The following is a 17,200-nucleotide window of genomic DNA, read 5'->3' on the forward strand; positions in this document are numbered from 1 at the left end:
CAGCTCACTGTGGGGACAGTGAGCAAGTGGTTGCATGGGGTTAGTTGCTGGCAGGGGTCAAACCACAATAGAAATAAAGTGGAAAATATACATAAAGTAGAAAATTACATAGGACATGGAATTTAAAGTATCTAATACTTTTAATATCCCATCAAAATCAGATGTGAGAAAAAATAACTAAGTTTAGCACCTAGGTTTTTTTAAGCTGTTTTACAATCATGGTTATAAAGCCATGACTCTGCTCTGACCTTTGTAAGATGCTCTCACTTTCTCTTCACAGAATTTAATCTTTTTGCAATCTTGCATCATATATTAGTAATATTGAATACTGCATTCTGGTCTGGGGCCTTCAACACACGAAGGACATGCACCTGTTGGAGCAAGTCCAGAAGAAAGCCACAAAGATTATCTGAGGGCACCTCTCCTGTGCAGACAGGCTGAGAGAGCTGGGGTGTTCAGCCTGGAGAAATCTTATAGCACCTTCCAGGACCTAAAGGGAGTATAAATGATCTGGAGAGGGACTTTTTACAAGGGTCTGTAATGACAGGACAAGGGAGACTGCCTTTAAGGATTCAAATGGCTAAAATAGGGTCAGTTTAGACTAGATAATTAGGAATAAATCCTTTACTGTAAGGGTGATGAGATACTGGAACAGGTTGCCCAGGTTGTGGATGACCCTGGAAGCGTTCACAGCCAGCCTGGATGGGACTTTCAGTAGCCTGAAGTGAGAGAAGAAAGTGTCCCTGTCCACAGCAGTGGGGTTGGAACTAGATGATTTTTAAGGTTCCTTCCAACCCAAACTGTACCATCCCATGATTCTCTGATTCTGTGATGCTATGAGAATAGCTTGGCCCAGTTCATTACAACTACACAGTTAGTCCATATCTCCTCAAGAACACAGGGCAGTGTTAGAAGCCAGAATACTTTATAACTTGAAATCAAGTTTAATGGACAAAAAGCAAAGAAAGGTGGGCAGATCCTAATATTTATCTGTCACACTGCTAAAGAAGAACAATGACAGCAAAATAAATACATGTTGTTGTCCCTCACACTCTGTAGCCAGAATTCAAAGTTTCAAATCCATTACAAAAGCTTTTTAAATGAAAGGTTAAAAGCTTCTATGAATTTTGTTTTGCGTGTCCATTATTTGTGACTCTTTGTGAAGGTATAAGTTGAATCTTACATAGAAGCTCTGCAGGTTTTACTCAGGGAGATGCTCAGAAAAAAAAATCCTGAGAGAATTTTATTCAATGTATAAACACTTGAAAACTACCTGATGCTACTTCAAATGCATCTGAAGAGCCTCTGAATAAACTGTTTTCCTACATTCTCTTTCAGACCAGAGTACAAATAGTCCACAGGAGACATTACAAAAATAACCAGAAGAGACAACAACTAAGGCAATTATGTCCAAATAAAATTAAGCCATTAAATCTCAGAGTTTAATTGTTGCTTCCACATGAACTTGCAGGCAAAGAAGACAACTATTCATTTTGCACTTTCTACAACATCACAACCATACACTCTCAATCCTTCTCCACATCTGACAGAACTGGAAGCCTCTCTTCTCTCACACCAGTGAGGGAGTAAGGGAACAAATGTACTTTGCCCCTGCAAGGGCAGAAGAAATCTACCACATGATCCTACAAGATGCTTCAATGGAATTCATCAGAAGGTGAAATTATTCTAATACCTATCTGATCTCCTCAGTGTCCAACTCATGGATAAAAAAGCTACCGACTCTAGTGACAGCCAGGCATGCAGAGACTCCAGAAACTTAGGACATCCCCTGTGCTGTCCTCATGCTGCCTCTCTCAGTTTACTGTTAGGTCTTTGACAAATATTCCAAATATTACATTAGAAAGACTCTGCAACTGTGCAGCCATCTTATTATAGAACAGCACTTGACATTTTATCAATATTATAAAATTGCATTCATGGATCAATTTACTTAGAAATTATTTCTGATACCCAAGATTGAGTGCTACGTGTGTAATGTTGGCAAATCTTGAAAGACATATATTTACAATGTTAGTAGTGATCTCTGCACACCCTTCAAAGGCATGCTAAATCATTTGTGAAAGTAAAAAACAAGGATTTACTATTTGGATAACTCTTAAATACCTTTTCATAGGCTAAAAAAATCACACCCCAAACAAAGCTACAAGCAAGGAAGAGGTCTTGTAGGAATGCAGTTATACACTACCATAATGCTTATGAGATACAATGAGGAAAATCTCATTCACTGAGGCAAAACATGAAATAAATTTTAGGTCATTTTCTAGAAAGACGAAGCCATAATTATAATCTGCATTAGAAATAAATGCTAAATTTCTAAAGTAATACAGGGCAGACTTCTACCTTTTCTGATGCTGCCAACATGTTATTCTCCACAGAGGAGAAGTAGGAGAACAAGACACACATTGAAACTTTTTTTTAATATGGATTGTGCAAAACAAGGCCACTGATACTTATCTAATCATGAAAATTAAAAGTCAGATACTACTTGAGCCATGATTTGCTCCACTTGTTTCCAGTTTTATTCCCATATTCCACCAGCCTTTCAAAGGAACAAGTCATGAGCAATAATTTACAATGGCTCAAAAACATTAACAACAGTAAAACATGTATGCAATCCTTGTTTTCTAGCCCAGTGCACACAGCCCAGAGCACTCTGATAAAGGACAGAGATGGAGCACAAGTGTCTCCTGTGCACTGAGCAGCTCAGTTGGGAAATCCCAGTGGAGCTCAGATTGGTGCTTGTATGTGCAGTATGATAACACAGTGCCAATGCATTTTTGAAAGCTGAACTAGCAACAGATCGAGACAGGAAGGGAAGCACGTTTAGTCATCTTACAAATTTAGTACAATCTTTTATCTTGCTTACTACAAACAACAGTTATAAATAAAAACTGCAGTTATAAATAAACTGCATCTCAGGACTTAAATTTGACAATGACACATAGGAGTAATCCAAGTCTTGCTGAAAATCAGGTTAGAGCTGAAGTATTGAGGAAATACTACACAGCACAGCCTCTGTAATAAATTTGTTTAATATTACTGATGCAGTACAAACACACACATTTCAGTATTAAAATATATTGAGAGTCTCTGGAAAGTAGCATCACTATCCTTTGACTTGAAAATATACATTTATTTTCCTTTGAGGTTACAAAAGTTAATTCCAGATCGATAGAAAACAAAATCAGAAAATCTGAACTCCCCTCATGAAGCCTCAGGTTTAATTACTGGTGCCTGATGAATATCACTGCTGTGCTATAAAATGTCAGTATTCCATTGCTTACCTGTTCATATGTCTTAAGTTATAGCCTGCAATAAAGTTAATGTTACAGAGCTGAGGCACAGCTATGCCCAGCAAAAACCTCCTCTCTATTTAAATCACAGGTGAAAACAAGTTTTGAAATAAGGCTCCGAGAGCCACCCTGAAGCTGCTGAGACTGACCTACATTTCCATCAAGGGAAAACGCCCTGTAGCAGGGTGTCAGAGAAAATGTCAAAACACTGCATCAAGAACCACCAGGACTCAAGTCATGTGGTGTTTTTCTGGTAAACACAGACTTAGTCTTTCCTGGATCACAGAATCACAGAATATGCTGAGTTGGAAGGGACCCACAAAGATCATTGAGTATAAGCAGCACCCCCATAATATCATTTAAGAAGGGGTGCTAACGAATCTGCTTGTTACATAAATTTTAAGAACATACCAAGCTCCTAAATTGAAGACAATCAAGCTCGATAAAGATCTGATTTTCATATAGAAGCAATACAGCTAAAAAGACTAACAGCAATTCTGAGATATATGGGTTCACTAGCTACTGTAACATGCCAAATCACATTTCACTACTCAGATTTTGCATACAGCCACAACTTTAACTTGCAACTGAACAAAAAGAAAGCACTGCAGATAAGGTTGCAACAAAACTTCACACTACCCTGAATCTGCTTCTTCCAATCAAATCAGAACAATTCATTTTAGGAAGAGGCCTTCTTTTCTGTAATTCATATCACAGCTTCAATTATTCTTTCTGAACAGGTGTCCTGGATGCAGGCAAATCCCTTATCCTTATTTAAACATTTCAATGCAGCCTGCTTAATATCTGCCTTCAATAGTATTACATAATTTACCTGACATCAAGAGTATGAAATTTTCCTTTCTTCTGATCTCAAAGATTTGGATATAAGAAAGGTCGCATTATCTCATGAGTCAAGTAGAAATCTTCTTAAACCCTGAAAACAAAATCCAAAATGGTTCTTAAAACCATTGTGGTTACAAAATTCAAGCAGAACTTCACAGAAATAATAGTAGCTGCAATTGACTATTTTCCTTATCCTGAAAGCAATCAGAGAAAAGCATCTCTTGACAGAAGCAAAGCCAATTCTGTCCTCAGAGACTGAAATTGAACTTTAAGATCTCTAGACCAATTATCTTCCATACCTGACCTAACAATCTGAATAAATTTCAGGATATGGCAGCTCATCCAAAATGGATGAGCACGAATAAGAAGAATGCAACTAAGAATGAGATTGCCAAGTGTTTGTGCACATATACATCTGGGTGTATATATATATACGTGTGGGTGTGTGTGTAGTGTAACCTCCATCCCCACAAGAAAACAGTTTACAGAAAGTAAGCCGATTTTTAATGCTCTTTTTTTCCCCTCTAAGCTTTCTCTAGGGAAAAAGTTTATAGGGAATTTATTTCAGCTAACTCACTAAATCAATGCGAATGAGAACAATTCCAAACATTGATCCTACAAGGGGCCAGTAACAAGCTATAGGCACCACAAAAGCCAGATGAAAATACATTCCTGCTTGAAAGAACAGTAAAGTCTTTAATACCTCACATGCTTTCAGACTTCCACGACATTGCTGAAAGTTACATTGCTGGTGATGAGGTCAGCAGATTTTCTTTACAGATGTGAGTTAATTAACAGCCTGGATTTCTATTGTGAGACAAAAGCTCCTGAGTATTCCACCACTTATGTTGACGACTTTGCCCTTTTTTTATTGTTTTTACATTACTATGACCTGAGCTAAATGAATACCCAAAGTTCACAAAATATATCACAATTTATGGAGATATTTAAGAACCTATGGCCTCATGGGGATTTTAATGCTCAGGTTCTCTAAGAAAGCTTTTCTCCCCACCACATTCCACATTATCCAGCGTGATTGTGGGCTGCTGCCAAAAGCAATAAACTCACCTTTCCTCACTGCAGTTTTGCCCCATCCCCTTCTTTCCACCAGATCTGGTAGTCATAAGGATGCTGTGCATGTTGCTTCAGTTTGATGAATCAACAAATCAACAAACTATACTCTTTTGTGTCCATCCAGGCCACATAATCATCAGATTAGTATCAATAGAAGTGATAAGAAAACTTCTTTCATCTGCAGTCCATATTTATACCAAATTATATGTAGCGTAAAATTACCCCTTAGCTATTCTCCTGAATTAAAATAGCTAAGTAGAGAACACACCTTGACAAGCCACATACAGAAGCAAATACCTTGAGTCTTTTAAAAAACCCATTGAAATATCACACTTGAGTTCTAAGAGCATGCTCTTGCATGTGTGCCTTCATTTGTTCTACTATGAATAGTTCTACTCAAGCTATTTTCCTCACATTGAGATTGTGTTGATTTTATGGATGTGTTATATTTTGATTCAACTATAATATCCTAAAGCATAGAGCAAATAAATTTGCTTTGAGAAGCAAAAAATCCAAATTCCAGTGTATTGTCATGTGCATGTCATACTTAAAATCAACATTACATTTTTTAAGCACAGATATGAAAACCATATTGTGGTAATTGAAAAACATTATATTGTATCATCTAATTAACAGTGCCTAAATCTAAATTCTGCTGTTTCTAACCAAAGACATGACAATCAGTCAGAATTACTATTTTACTAGATTTACTCAGAAAGAAGATCAGTAAAATTGCCATAAACTCCACAACATACATGTAACTTAGAAGAATGGCTTTGAATCTGGTATATTGTCTACTTCCTCCCAGTTGTTGAAGTAAGCTTAGCAGCAGGAACTCAGCAGCGTACTTTGATCCAGGAAAAAAACCTTCAATAATAACAATCTGATATTATTAATGAAGATCTCAGAGATATACACCTTTCTTTTTTACATGAAGTGGTTGAAGTTGCAATTTGTATGGATTTAAACAGAATTGACTCAAAATATGTATGGTCATTTGGCTAAAAACTCTGACTACCCCTTAACATTATTTATAGCACTCAAAATGCTAGCACACCTACCTTCCTGAGTACAGACAGATTGAGAAAATTATCATTAAAAGACCACAGACACTATGCAGAACTAACTAAGGTATAATAAAATGCCCAATACCTTTAATTCTGGTAAAATTGTACCAACTGGAAAAAAGGAAAAGGAAGATCTTTTATGCCAAATTGTATAGAACCTGTAAGCCTTGGAGAGCCTTGGAGAAAGTGTTGCTGAGGGATCAGCAAGGAGTGTGGATGCTCCTGCCTGTTGCAGGTCTGCTTCATCTTTCCAAGAAATCCCAACCTGCTAGCACTGCATCTCCAGCTCCAGTGGTGACCAGAGCCTACATCAACACAAAATCTTTTTTTTTGCAGCTATGCCTTCATTGTTTGAAGACTTGATTGCTTGTGTCTGAAAAAACAGAGTTTTTTAAGCAGCCCTTTCCAAGTGAAAAAAAACAAATCTCAGAATTTGGTTTAAATTCTCACAACAGAAAACAAATGTCTACTTAAAAGTTTAATATATTCCACAAATTGTTAACTAATGAGTTCAGGCTGGAAAGCTCAGTCTTAGAACACAATACTCATTCTTCATTTTGCAAAGCAGTTTCTGAAGTCACCTCCAACAGTACTGAAAGCCAAACTAAGTCATACTACATGTGCAAATTTCCTGCTTTCAAACTCCTACTTTCTAGCCTGAACAGCAATCTAAGGCACACAGGCACATCTGAACATGTACTTTACTCACTGGTACCTATTTTATTCATTGCCTCCCTCATCTTCAGCAAAATCAAGGCAAGACTCTAGTGTTCCTGATCATCCATCTTTTACTCTTTGCTGTCATGTCAAGCCCACAGCTGCATATTTTCCTGGCAACTGTGAATCAACTCCCACTTTGATGATTGATTCACAGGCTAGAATAAGACATGCTTGCAAGAATAATTCTATTAACAACTTAAAACCAATCTGGTATGCACAGCTACTTCTTCCCCTGCAACCGCTTTCCTCCAGAGGTTGTGGCTTGTAGCTTTGTCCACTATATCAGTTTGTTACACTAATGTGTCCCAGTCCATATTCAGGGAAGTATCCAGGCTAAAAAATTTATTCTGGTTTAGCTCTTTCTGTTGAGCAAATCATTCTCAGCTGGGATAAAGAGAAGTAGAGCAACATTCCTGGTTACAGACACAAAGTGACCAGCAATTCAGCACATGTCAGTGACTTTATAGGTGTCTGTGTGCACTGGTAATTTTGTGCCAAATAATAAAAATTTTAAAAAACTGTAAATACAACTGGGGCACACTTGGCAGAACAGAGATGCCAGCTTCTGTAGATGTCTTGTACTGAGGAGTTCCCTTAGCTGGAGAAGTGCCCAGAAGTTATTAAAGATGATCACATTTTTCTTCTTCTAGTAAGGAAACTAAATTTCTTGGCCAAAACAGAAACAGGATTCCCGGAGTGGATCATCTGCAGAGATTAACCTGTGAGCACTCCAGGACCAGCATACTTGTCTTTGCACAGGTGATTGAGGTTTGGCAGAACTAGAAATTAATTGAACAATAAAGCAGTCTACTTCAAAAACTGCTCTCCAGCTGACGCGTCATGCCATTCCCATTAAATAAATGTGGCAAATTGGTCCTGGCACTCTTAATTCCACCAGCTTTCTGATGATTAACTGTTAGGCAAAACCTCTGCAGGCTGCTGCACTTCAGAAAAACTGACATGCTGGTGAATTAGAGGACTTGAAATAATCACTTCTTCCCGCCACACCACATTAAAGGAAGCAACCCACAAAACTTGTGAAGAAAATAATTACATGGTTGAACAGCTAAGCGTGCCTTTGAACATATCCTGCTTTTTCAAAACCTTGATTGAAAGTGCTACTGGCAGCTGTGCTGTAGACACATAAATGTGGTAAGGAATGATTAAAAATTGCCCATTCTCCTTTCTCCACAAACTATTTCCATATTACCAGGGACATAGATAGAACAAGTTATAACAGAAGTAATTCCACTAATGCAGCCCAGAGTGTTTCTGATTTTGGAGTATTTTGACTAATCAGATAAATAGTTTCATCAGACACACACAACACCAGAGTATATTTATAGTGTTCACAACTTTGAAAGTGGTTACAGTGTTCTGGAAGAGTAATACTGATCCGCACAGAGAGATTAAGATATCCTTGAATTGTAAACACAGTATTGTTCTCAAATTTGCCAGAGAAATGTTAACATAGTCCATGACTTCTTAATTAGCATGACCTTATAAAGTACACATTGAAAAGATGACAAGCTGAAGAGATTTTTGGAAAGCTTTTTTTTTCCTCTCAAAAACTATTGAAAATAGATACACACATAAATGTTAAAATTTTGGCAGGAATTCACAAGAACAGAAAATCCAACTCTGTCCTGAGACTATACTTAAATTTTATACTAAGATTTCACTTTCACACACAGTATAGTATAATATATATATTTCCAGACAAAATGGAAAAGAGAAGCAAATGCAGCATTACAAAACTTATAGCACATGTCTGACTGTGGAGCATAGCCAAATGGGAAAGACAAATTCTTGTTTAGCTAAACTGGATTTTGAAACTGCAATTTCAATTGCCTGCAAACTTGAGTGATGCGTAGGTAATAATTTTTAATAGTTTATACCAATTTCTTTTTCCATTTTTGTGTAATTCAAAGTCTAGATCTCACAAAGATTACAATTAAGTCAATATTTTAGATCCTCAAATGTATGCTTTTATATTTGAAAATCGATTAAAAACCTACATTATTTCAATCTTGTGAAATCATATTTTGAAAAATATGCCTCCATTACTAAAAACACCAGCAACGCATCGAGAACATCAGCACTACCAGGAACTCGCAGAATCACTTTCATCACAACAGATAAAGGCACCTACAAACCAGTTCTTTATCACTCATTAAAAATGAAAAGCAGCAAGAGCTTCATCTCACTCTGTTAATATTATCTTCTGAGGTAGAAGATGAAAACAAATTCATCTAGGAGTAGGTCTTGTATGTAAAGCAGCAAAGCAGAGCTTCTAAAGAAATGGGGTTTCTATAGCATATGATTCTTGCAAGAGAATGTAGATAATGTGGGAAATTTTGTTTCATAAGTTTTATTCAACCTGAATGTCCCTTTCATAAAGATGAAGGGTTGAGGAGGGGGAGTCATCAGCTATCCTGTCAGAGTAGTCCCAGGAGTGCAAAGCAATCTTATTTTTTGTTAAAACAAGGTTGCAATTTTCTTTTTAATTACTTATGACTCAAATAACTCTGAAAGGATCAATATTCTAGAGGCAAGATCAAAAACAAACCAGATGGATATTAGAAAACATTATAATCCAATCTAAATGAAGCTTTGCACATTTCATTAGGTAAGAAAATTTTTGAAGCATTTCTCTCATCACCCAAGCTCTTTTATTTTATATAATGCAGAATTTTAGTCTGCCTCATTACAAGCAGGGCATGAGACTTTTAAACAAGTGATTTTTTCCTGACATGCCAACGCTTAACTTTCCTTCAACCAAATTTATTTCTATTCCCTGAACAGACTTCATACTTGTAATCAGATTCAAAGTTAAATAACACTGAAGAAAACTGGTTTCTGCTGGTCCATCTTATTTTACAAATAAGTATCTTATATACAGGAAATTCTCCAACTGTTTGCTTGAACAGTAATATCCTAGAGACCTGTACTGTTGTTTTGGATTAGTCCAAAACATTCTTCGCACATTGTTCATTTAAAGAGAGTACATTTTTAATAGAATGCAAAGTACTTACCCTTCTAACCTGACATCAGGTAAAGATCTGTTGAGTGCAATCAATTCACTTGCCATTAAATTAAATTGATTTATTTTAAACATTTCTTTCATTTTCTCTTGCTCCTCTTTTGGAATGACCACAGGCTTCCCCATCTCTCCAGGTCCTTCATGCGGTTTTTGTATGGGTTCTGGAACTTAGAAAAAATAAAATGTTACTAATTCCTTTTAAACTTGTTTTTTTTTTTTTTTTTCGCTTATACATTAATTTACATTGTAGGAGTGCTCACATTTAGAACAGTCCTAAACCCACCAAGTTTTGAAAGTGAAAACCAATTTTCACATTTGAGTTTAACAGAAATAGTTAAGTGCTTTTCTTACACACCACAATACACATAAAAAACCAATAAGGACTTATTTCTATCCATCATTACATCATAACTGACTTTTTGGAGTTCCTGTAATGGAAAGTTATTGAATTATAATGGAAAATTGACTTATTTAAGGTTTTCAACCAAAAATGCAAAAAAATTCAGAACAGGTTCTAAAAAGCTACACTTCTCTTTGCAAGTACCATTCACTTTACTCCCGAACAGAAATTTTAAAATACTGAATTTTGAGGTCTATTACTGCTTTACAAATTCAACAAAAGTTTTAATTTTAAAAAATAGTAATTTAAGATCTCAATAGACGAACAGAAAGTATATTAAAAAAAGACACCAAATCCCTGAGAAACAGGCCTAGCTTCAAATTATCTTTAATTTGCATCTAGGATAGCAGAGTGTAATTAAACCTTAGGCAGAAAATAAACAGACATGTAAAGAATAAATTTTTTTTTTTTAAAAAAAAAAAAAGGTCTGAGTCTTCCATCCTTGCTGAAACACTAGGACTTACATACATATTACTAATAAATGAAGCTTTTTGCTGGTCTACATTGAGTGTTGGCTGGTAACAAGCACAACATGCTCCTTGAGAAACTTTCATTTCCAAGTACCTGAAGCGATTGTATTAGTTGCATTCACGCAGGAGTATTTAGCTGAGAAAATTCTCACATCACAAGGGTGCTTTCTTTTTACCAAACTCTCCTTGATTTCCAGTTGAGCAATAAAACCTCAGAAGTAGCCAGCCAGCCACTCATCCACTGAAAATGGATGGAGTAAGTGTGTTCAAGCAAATCCTGAGCAGATGTGCCGAGGCGCTCGTTTCAGTCAAGCAGTTTGCTTTACATCTTTGCCTCTTCACAAGGTATGGTTGCAACCTGCACCAAAATCTGCTGACTTGCAATTGCATAACCTTTTAAACTAGAATTTGTGCCTTCTGGGGGGTAATTAACTTAAAATTATGGTATACAATAAAGTAATTATTTGGGCTTGGTGTTATTATGTGAGCTATCACAACAATTTTTCTTAAGTGTATAACAACGAGTACATAGGTTCACTTAGACAGAAAACGATTAAGCAGTGGGTGTCCACATACCTAAATCAATTTTAAAAACCCTATCTGAATATAGTTGTATGCAGTATGTAGCTCAGAGTTCTGAAGAGTGAATGTCTTATTCTACCAAATTACCTATTTAGAAGAGAAAAATAATTTCCTGTTTCATTTACACTTGCAGTTCTTTCTTAACTTTCACTAAGCCACTTAAACTGAATAATCAGCCAAAACCTCATGTCTCACATTTGCAGATCTTCCTGCTAAGATTAGAGTTTAGCACATGATTGTCTTGGATACCAGTGCATATACCACAAATTCATCAGATGAATTTTTAAATTTCATTAATAAATACACACTGCTTTATTACACATTTTACCTCAGTACCCCATTCTCCTCACAGAAAAATCCAGCAATAACTAACTAGATCCAGATATTTTGTGCAACTCACTAAATGCAGAGTCGAGCTGGGCACAGGCAGGGCAATGACTTTTCAAGAAAAGTTAACCATCTTCTCTCAAGTTTCTGAGAACTGTCTTCTCTTTGGTTTTTTTTATGGTTATCTGTTTCCCCACAAAAGCATGTAGTTCTCACATAAACTCAAATCAACAACGTTCCCCCAAAATGACTAACAAGTGCATTGTTAAGAATTCAAACCACAGTGCTCTTTTGTCAGTTAAATTAAAAAAAAAATTTCCTTTGAAGGACTATATGTATTGATGGCATTGTTCTAACAAACAGAAACTTAATTTATAGCTACAGGTCTCATAACTAAATGAATGACTGAATCACCGCCTGATTAAATAAAAATCTAGTAATGCATTTCCAGATATTTCTGATTTGTATTGGTAAACCATCAGTTTCAAAGAAGGCTTGATCTCTTCCAGATCTTCATTAAAAAATCAGGAACCCTTTACACGTCTGTAGACTACAAATTTCTTTTTACCAGGCAATATGCCTGATGAAAAGCAGACACTTCAAAATCCAAGACCATCTAAAGCAGGAAAAAGGGGTGGATTTTTCTGGTGAGATGTCTTTAATGTAAACTGACCAATGCAAAGTCCAGTCACCTTTGGAGGCATCACCATAAATACAAGAAAGCCGCTTGGATGGGTTAAAGTTCAGAGCAGTTCTGCTTCCTTATACACACACCTCCACCTTAATAGAACAAGATTCATTTATGAGAAATAGTTCACATTTTCAATAATTAAATCTTGAAATTGCTCATTTTTCTTCTCAGGATTCTTTCATGAAGATGATATTTTTTCAGAACCAAGTCACAATTCAGAGCTTCCATCTTTACCAAAGCTCAAAATTCAGAATGCAAGGTCTTGACTCGCAATTGATAAAAATGGCTGGTCCTAGTTTGTCATTGCTCCAGGAAAAAGAGTGTAAATAGCAAGGAGCTGAGATTACATGACTCTTGCAATTCAACAGTATTAATTCTGAAAGATTCCCCAGGGCCCAGGGCTTCTAATCACTACACGAGGGGAATGCACCTCAAGGTAGGAAAAAAAAGGGGGAAAGAGGATGAATCTGAAAGTTTATTTAGAAACCACATCAAGTGCCAAAGCTGGAAGTTCTTTTGTAATCAGATCTTTAAAAAGTCTATAACTGGGGGTAAAGAATTACTCATTTCATCTTCATTTAAGTCAAGACCTCAGAGATGACATACAGAGTTCTTACAGAAACAAGACAGAGCTACACACACAAAAAAAATCCTTATTACTTAATTACTAAAACCACAATACTACCTAGGCATGTTTTGTTTACAAGAATGATCCCTAATTGAACCCTCTCTAAGTCTGAAACTTATTTACATTTATTAAGTAAGCTCTGTTCCAGGCTGTGAAATCTAAATTGTAATGCCTATCCCCATATGAAAACAATAATGCCCAAGTAACTATCCTATGAATTTTAGATTTGGAAAAAAATACTACATAACAGGGATGATGCTTACTAAGGTAAAGTGATTTTCTTTCCAATTCATAGCAACATTTAAACTTACAGCAACAGCCTTCCATAGACAACAAATAACTGCTCTTTGTGAATTTTACTGAGTAATAATTACAAAAAGGGAGCCACCACCCAGATGATGTGGCAATAGGGAGAACATAAGTGGCATTTCGGATAAGGGGTGTGCACCATCCACGTCAGAGTAGGTAAGGCAACGTCAGAGCTGAGCACTGGGACAGAGCTTCCCCCAGTTTTCTTCCAACTCCTCTGGGGTGGTCATGTCAGGGAGAAGAAAGAGCATCAATATCAGTCAGCACAGGCTCCCCCACAGCTGATGGGCTGTTGCTGCAAGCAGCACTGTCGGGTGTCCTGATTGCCCAGATTACCCCGTGCAGCTTCTGCCATGGTGGAGGGGCTGGGCAAAAGCTGAAGTCCACAGCCAAGCCATCCCACACAACTACAGTCATTAGGTTCCAACTATCCCTCCCCTCCGGTATAATCTTAGTTACTCAGTCTTGTACTTGCCAGGCCCCTTTTCCCAAGGCATCTCCATCTCAGCTGTCTTCCTGCCCAGCGAGTGGTCTGCCCCTTTTCTACCTCACCTTTTGTCCCCTCAACTCCACACTTGTGTCATTTGAACTCCCATCCCTCAAACTCTGTCACAGCAGAAACCAAGGGTTTATCTCACTCATCTTACAGTTCCCCATAACCACCTACACTGAGTTCTCCACAGTTGCACATTCCTTTACTATTCCTTATTTTGAGAAATTTTTAAAATATTACAGAAGTATAACTAAAATCCAGTATTAAACACATAACCTGAAGCTCCTGATTTATGATGGTAGTGTCATATGACATCAATGACAAGGATAAAAATTTTTCCCAAAGGAAATTTTGGCTATGGCTCTTGCTTAATTCCATAAAAAGAAAATCCTTCAATTTTCTGCATTAAAGACCTAAGGAAAACATCCTTCTAACTTCATGAAAGTCCAAACTGTCCAAAGTTGTTGTCAAAATCCTTTGCTCCCACTGAAATAGCTAAAGACTGATTTTTCCAATTAGACAAGCAAACCTAAAATAAACATAAAATCTTCAGTAAAACTTGCTCCTTTGTTGAGTAAGTTCATTAAATGCCATGGAATTTTTCCATGAATTGCAAAGAGAAGTTATATACCAGAGTGACATGGACAAGAGGTTATTAAATTCAGAACACTAGCATAATTTATGCTGAATCAAGAAAACTAATTCAATTATGGAAATTAAAAGCAGAGAAAAAAACAGATTTTGATAAAAGCTTCACAGACAAAATAGCCTCAATGTCATCTGAGAAGAGTTCAGGCCCTCTGAGCAGGAGTTAATCCACTACAGATTGCAAGTCGGTAAACAACTGGAACAAGTAAAAATGTCTATGATCAGGCATGCAGCTTGGTTAAAAGGAAATGTCACAGGGTCAACCAAGGTTTCTAGCAGACATGTTCCTGCACATACCTTACTACAAATCAGCTGTTTAAAACAAACAAACAAACAAACAAGAAAATGTAGTATAGACAAAGTTTAGTTTGCATGGTTTTTCATTTGATTGTTTACCAGCCAACTGTAAGATATTAAAAATATATCAAGAATTTTACAACACACACAGGTTTGGATAAAGGTCAGAATGAAGACTCTATTCAACTAAGTAAAACTAGTGTTGCACAGAGAAATTCATAATACTAATCTGTCAAAACTGAAGACTTTCCCTCACCTGAAGGATCCCCCAAATGACTTCATGTGTAAACTCATCTGAAATTTCAACATTATCAATACATCACACTAAGCTGATAGATATTGACTTCACCTGCTATTTGCTGGCATAAGTTATCGGCTTTATAGGGAGCCAGAAAGTGGATCTATTCCTACATAACAACACATCAGTCATTGTCTTACTAGATAAGAATTTCCAAACTTTTCGAGGAAAAAAAAAAGGACAAAAAAAGACTGAGTTCCTTTAGAAGACATACTTTCCACATGAGCCTGATTAATTTTCTTGCCATTTTCCTTTCTGCTTACTGAACAAGAAACCCAAAAAATGCAATGCAAGCAACAGAAAATTTAAGTTAATTCTGCAAAATTCAGGTGGATTAGAACCCCTGTAAAATGTTCATATGCAGTTGTGAAAACAGCAGCCCAGAGGTGCTGAGCACAGAAATTCTACATTCTATACAGTGCTCTCTGCGGAGATTTATTGGCTTGTTTTCATCACAGGGAAAGAAAACAAGTAAACCAAATCTGACATTTCCTAAACATCTCCCCAGTGTTATTTTGTAACAGAGCAACATTATTCTTAAAATACTTCTGAAAATTTCCCAGGAAAGTCAAGGTTCATACCAGATGCCAACAGGTGAAAAAGTTTTTTGTGATGGAAAGCAATAACCTTGAGCGCAATTAACTGATTGGACTTCACAATTATCATCACTGAATAGGTGTCCAATATCAGCAGTGAAACAGACACAGCCTTTTCAGTGGGAGAGACACCAAACTACAAAATTAGATGTTTCACAAACAAACTGGAGGTGGCAGCTGCCCGCAGTTCTAAATGCATATGCTGAGACATTGCAGGGATGAGAAATCTCCCTGCACCAATCCTTTCTCCCACGTGACCAACCATGCTGACTTCCCAAAAATAAAGTTGGCAACATCAATAGTAGTGCTGTCAAAAAACTCAAAACAAAACAACCCCACACTCAGCTCATCTAATTGGTATTCAAAAACTAAGATGGCAATAACAAAACTGAAAGCTTATCTGAAAACCTTTAGAATTGAATAATACAGCACTCACTTAAAAGTTATGTACACATGTGCTCCTATTTGTCACTTTTACATCCAAGTTCATTCTATTATCATAAACATTTTCATTACAATATTTACTGTGTCTTATTGCTATAGCCTTTGTCCACATTTTGGGTTAGGTGTGTTGTGGGGCAGGGGATGCTTCTCAGTTTGGTTGGTTGAAGCCTTTTTTTGCAGGGGCAGGCAGACAAGTGAGCTTGGTTTTTGGTTTGGCTTGTTTTACTAGCAGGCCTAATGAAGTTAGGCTTCCTCACTCATGGAAATTTAAAAAATGCTTTAGACTGCATTAACATGGCTTACATTTCTTCACTTCTTGTTGCACAGGTTTTTATGGTTATTTCATACACATTAGTGCTTAAAATTCCTCATCTTAAGTGTTTTAAGTCTGCAACATACATCTCAGGCAACCTGGCTATTCCCTAGTTATTCAAAGAAACACAGAACATTCTATGACACCTAAATGCTGAAACAATGCTACATTGTTGAGAAAAAAACCTCAAATCTTTTAAAAGAACGAAATTTTAAAGGAGCATAATTTAAAGAAGACTCAAGCAGAAAACTTACCATCTCCAGCTGGCAGGCCTCGTTCCTTTTTCTCATCACATTTATTGCATTCACTGAAGTACAGCAACAGAAACATATCCAGAAGGACCCAAACCAAAGAGGTGGCAAGGACCACCTTGCAATATGCAAATTTTTTCATGGCACTTTAAGTCAAATACAAAAATAAAAAAGTATAAATAAAAATATCAACACGCTTTTTTAATCCAGTTTGAGAGACCACGTTCTATAGCTGGAAAAAAAAAAAAAAAAGAAAAAGAAGTCACAAAATTTACCTTAGGACAGATGCTATAAGCAGAAATCTTAACTCCATTTAAAAGTAACAAATTAGTTACATTATGATGTATGCAAGAAAATGAATGCCCTATGCCTTTCAGCGAGATAAGGGAATG

At 36.6% G+C, this 17,200-nt stretch overlaps 1 protein-coding gene across 4 annotated transcripts in view; it reads right to left on the bottom strand.

The window, feature by feature from the left end:
• GALNT1 (polypeptide N-acetylgalactosaminyltransferase 1) overlaps nucleotides 1-17,200 on the bottom strand; it is an 86,345-nt gene that overhangs the window by 26,196 nt on the left and 42,949 nt on the right. For 3 of the 4 annotated variants that reach the window (XM_033061607.2, XM_033061586.2, XM_033061596.2), the window contains exons 3-4: nucleotides 16,812-17,040; nucleotides 10,054-10,228 (exon numbers count right to left, since the gene is read on the bottom strand). In XM_033061607.2, coding sequence (XP_032917498.1) covers nucleotides 10,054-10,228; nucleotides 16,812-16,950 — 314 coding nt within the window. In that variant the 5' untranslated portion in view covers nucleotides 16,951-17,040. The remainder of the gene's footprint in view (nucleotides 1-10,053; nucleotides 10,229-16,811; nucleotides 17,041-17,200) is intronic. The other variant, XM_033061616.2, reaches the window with a different exon arrangement.

This window comes from Catharus ustulatus, chromosome 1, assembly GCF_009819885.2.
Source record: "Catharus ustulatus isolate bCatUst1 chromosome 1, bCatUst1.pri.v2, whole genome shotgun sequence".
In the NCBI taxonomy this organism is placed as follows: Eukaryota; Metazoa; Chordata; class Aves; order Passeriformes; family Turdidae; genus Catharus; species Catharus ustulatus.